The sequence below is a fragment of the Emiliania huxleyi genome (assembly GCF_000372725.1).
Source record: "Emiliania huxleyi CCMP1516 unplaced genomic scaffold EMIHUscaffold_1, whole genome shotgun sequence".
Taxonomy (NCBI): Eukaryota; Haptophyta; order Isochrysidales; family Noelaerhabdaceae; genus Emiliania; species Emiliania huxleyi.
The window spans coordinates 225,008-226,829 of record NW_005202428.1 but is presented as its reverse complement, the minus strand read 5'-3'; the positions used below and the strand labels follow the sequence as shown (position 1 = coordinate 226,829).

The window sequence follows — 1,822 nt, the reverse complement described above, 5'->3', positions numbered from 1 at the left end:
AAAGCTTTGTGGGGGGGGGGGGGCGGCTCCGTCTGGGTCGTGCAGGTGAAGTGGACGATCACGGCGGGGCAAGGCCGCGCTCCTAGACAGGCAGAGAAGTGGACGATCACGGCGGGGCAAGGCCGCGCTCCTAGACAGGCAGAGGGGTTCGACTCGCCGAAGCCAGACTACAAGCTCCTCGCTACTCCCTCGCCACCTACTACTAGCCCTAGGTCCTAGGCCGGGAGAGGCCGCGCGCCGTAGTCCTCGGCCTTGAGGCTGTGCCCCAAGCCCTGCTCCATCGCAACCAGCCACGCCGGGGCGAGAAGCACCCGCTCCGACCCGCCGCCGCAATACGCCGGCGCTCCGCCGCTGCGGCAGCTCGCCTCGCCCGCCGCGGCGACCGGCGGCGCCGTCGGCAGCGCAGCCCACAAGGCGCCGTACCGCATCGGCACCCACGGCCTGCGCCCGTACAGGCGCGGCGCGCGCGGGAAGTACTTTCCGCTGCTGCCCAGCCAGCCAGGGGGCGCGAGGGGCGGGTCGACTTGCAGCCAGTGGTTTCGCGCGCGCAGCTTGGCGCGGTTTGCAGCGGTCCAGGCGGCGTTGGCGCGGTCGGGCAGGTAGGCCGCGTGGCCCGCCAGCGCCGAGAGGAGCACCTTGTTGAACAGGTTCTGGTCCCAGATGTACTGCGTCACGAACCGCGCAGTCTGCTCGCGAGGCGGCGTGACGGCGAGCGAGCGAGCGACCCGCGCCTAAAGATACGGTTAGCGCAGTCTGGCTCGAAGTAGTGCATGGCTAGTTAGTGCTTGCCGTTTCACTAGTTCGTGGGAGCGAGCGAGCGACCCGCGCCTCGAACTCGCCGAAGAGCGCGTGCACCGGGCCGCCGCGCGTCGCATTCTGCAGGCAGACGAAGCCGATGTTTGTGTTTGCGAAGCCGCCCTTGAAGTCGTACGTCGTGACGAGCTGGTACGCGCCTGTGGGGCATGTCCACGACCTGTCCCGGACGTGTCCTTGAGAAGTCGTGCGCCGTGACGAGCCCGTCGCGCGCCCAGCCACGCCGGGTCACGCAAGAGCGGGAACGGGTCAGCGGTGATGGCCATGTCGGTGTCGAGGGCGACGACGCGCACGTTCGCCTCGAGCAGCCGCCGCAGGTAGTACCACCGTTGCAGCCACGCGATGTGCTTGGACGGCAGCTGTGCGGCGGCCTCGGCCAGCGCACCTCGCTGCATGTAGCTCGAGTGCGCGCAGGCGAGAGGCTGCGCCGCGCGGCGCAGCGCGTCGCAGAGCGACGCGCCGAAGCCGAGCGCGAGGGTGTGGTCGAGTCGCAACGCGCGGAGCTGGGCGGCCAGGTTGACGAGGAGGCGCAGCCGGCGGTGGTTCGCGTGGAGGAGGATGAGCTCGCGCTGCGCGGAGCACGAGGCGGACGGGGTACAGCCGACGTCCGGCGGCCGGCTCACGCGCTGGAGCGTCCGCTCGAGCGCGCCCGGGGCCTCGAGGTCGCCAATGGCCCACACACGTGTATCGACCATGCTGCGAGCGTCGACTGCATCGGCAAAATTCTTTTTTTAAATTCTTTTTCTGCTTTTCTTTTCTTTTGCGTCGCCCCGAGTGTGTGTGTGTGTGTGTGTGTGTGTGTGAAAAAAGACGCCGTCGCAACTGCCATGTCGGGCAGGTTGTAGGCTGGTAAAACACGCCCCGCTGGCGGCGCGGACCGGTGCCGCGGCTCCGAGCCCTCCTGTGGGCCCGCGGCGGCTCGCCGTCGCGGTGCCGAACAATGGGATCGGTGCGGATTCATCCCGGCGTGCCCCCGGTGCCCGCTTCTTCGGCGAAATTTGGATCAAGC

At 68.7% G+C, this 1,822-nt stretch overlaps 1 protein-coding gene across 1 annotated transcript; it reads right to left on the bottom strand.

The window, feature by feature from the left end:
• Positions 1-215: 215 nt before the first annotated feature.
• EMIHUDRAFT_193794 (hypothetical protein) lies at positions 216-1,208 on the bottom strand (the record flags this gene model as incomplete). The annotated part of the gene is made up of 4 exons (XM_005793864.1): positions 216-272; positions 435-731; positions 823-953; positions 1,046-1,208. 4 exons carry the CDS (start codon positions 1,206-1,208, stop codon positions 216-218), a joined length of 648 nt encoding a protein of 215 aa, XP_005793921.1.
• Positions 1,209-1,822: the final 614 nt, after the last annotated feature.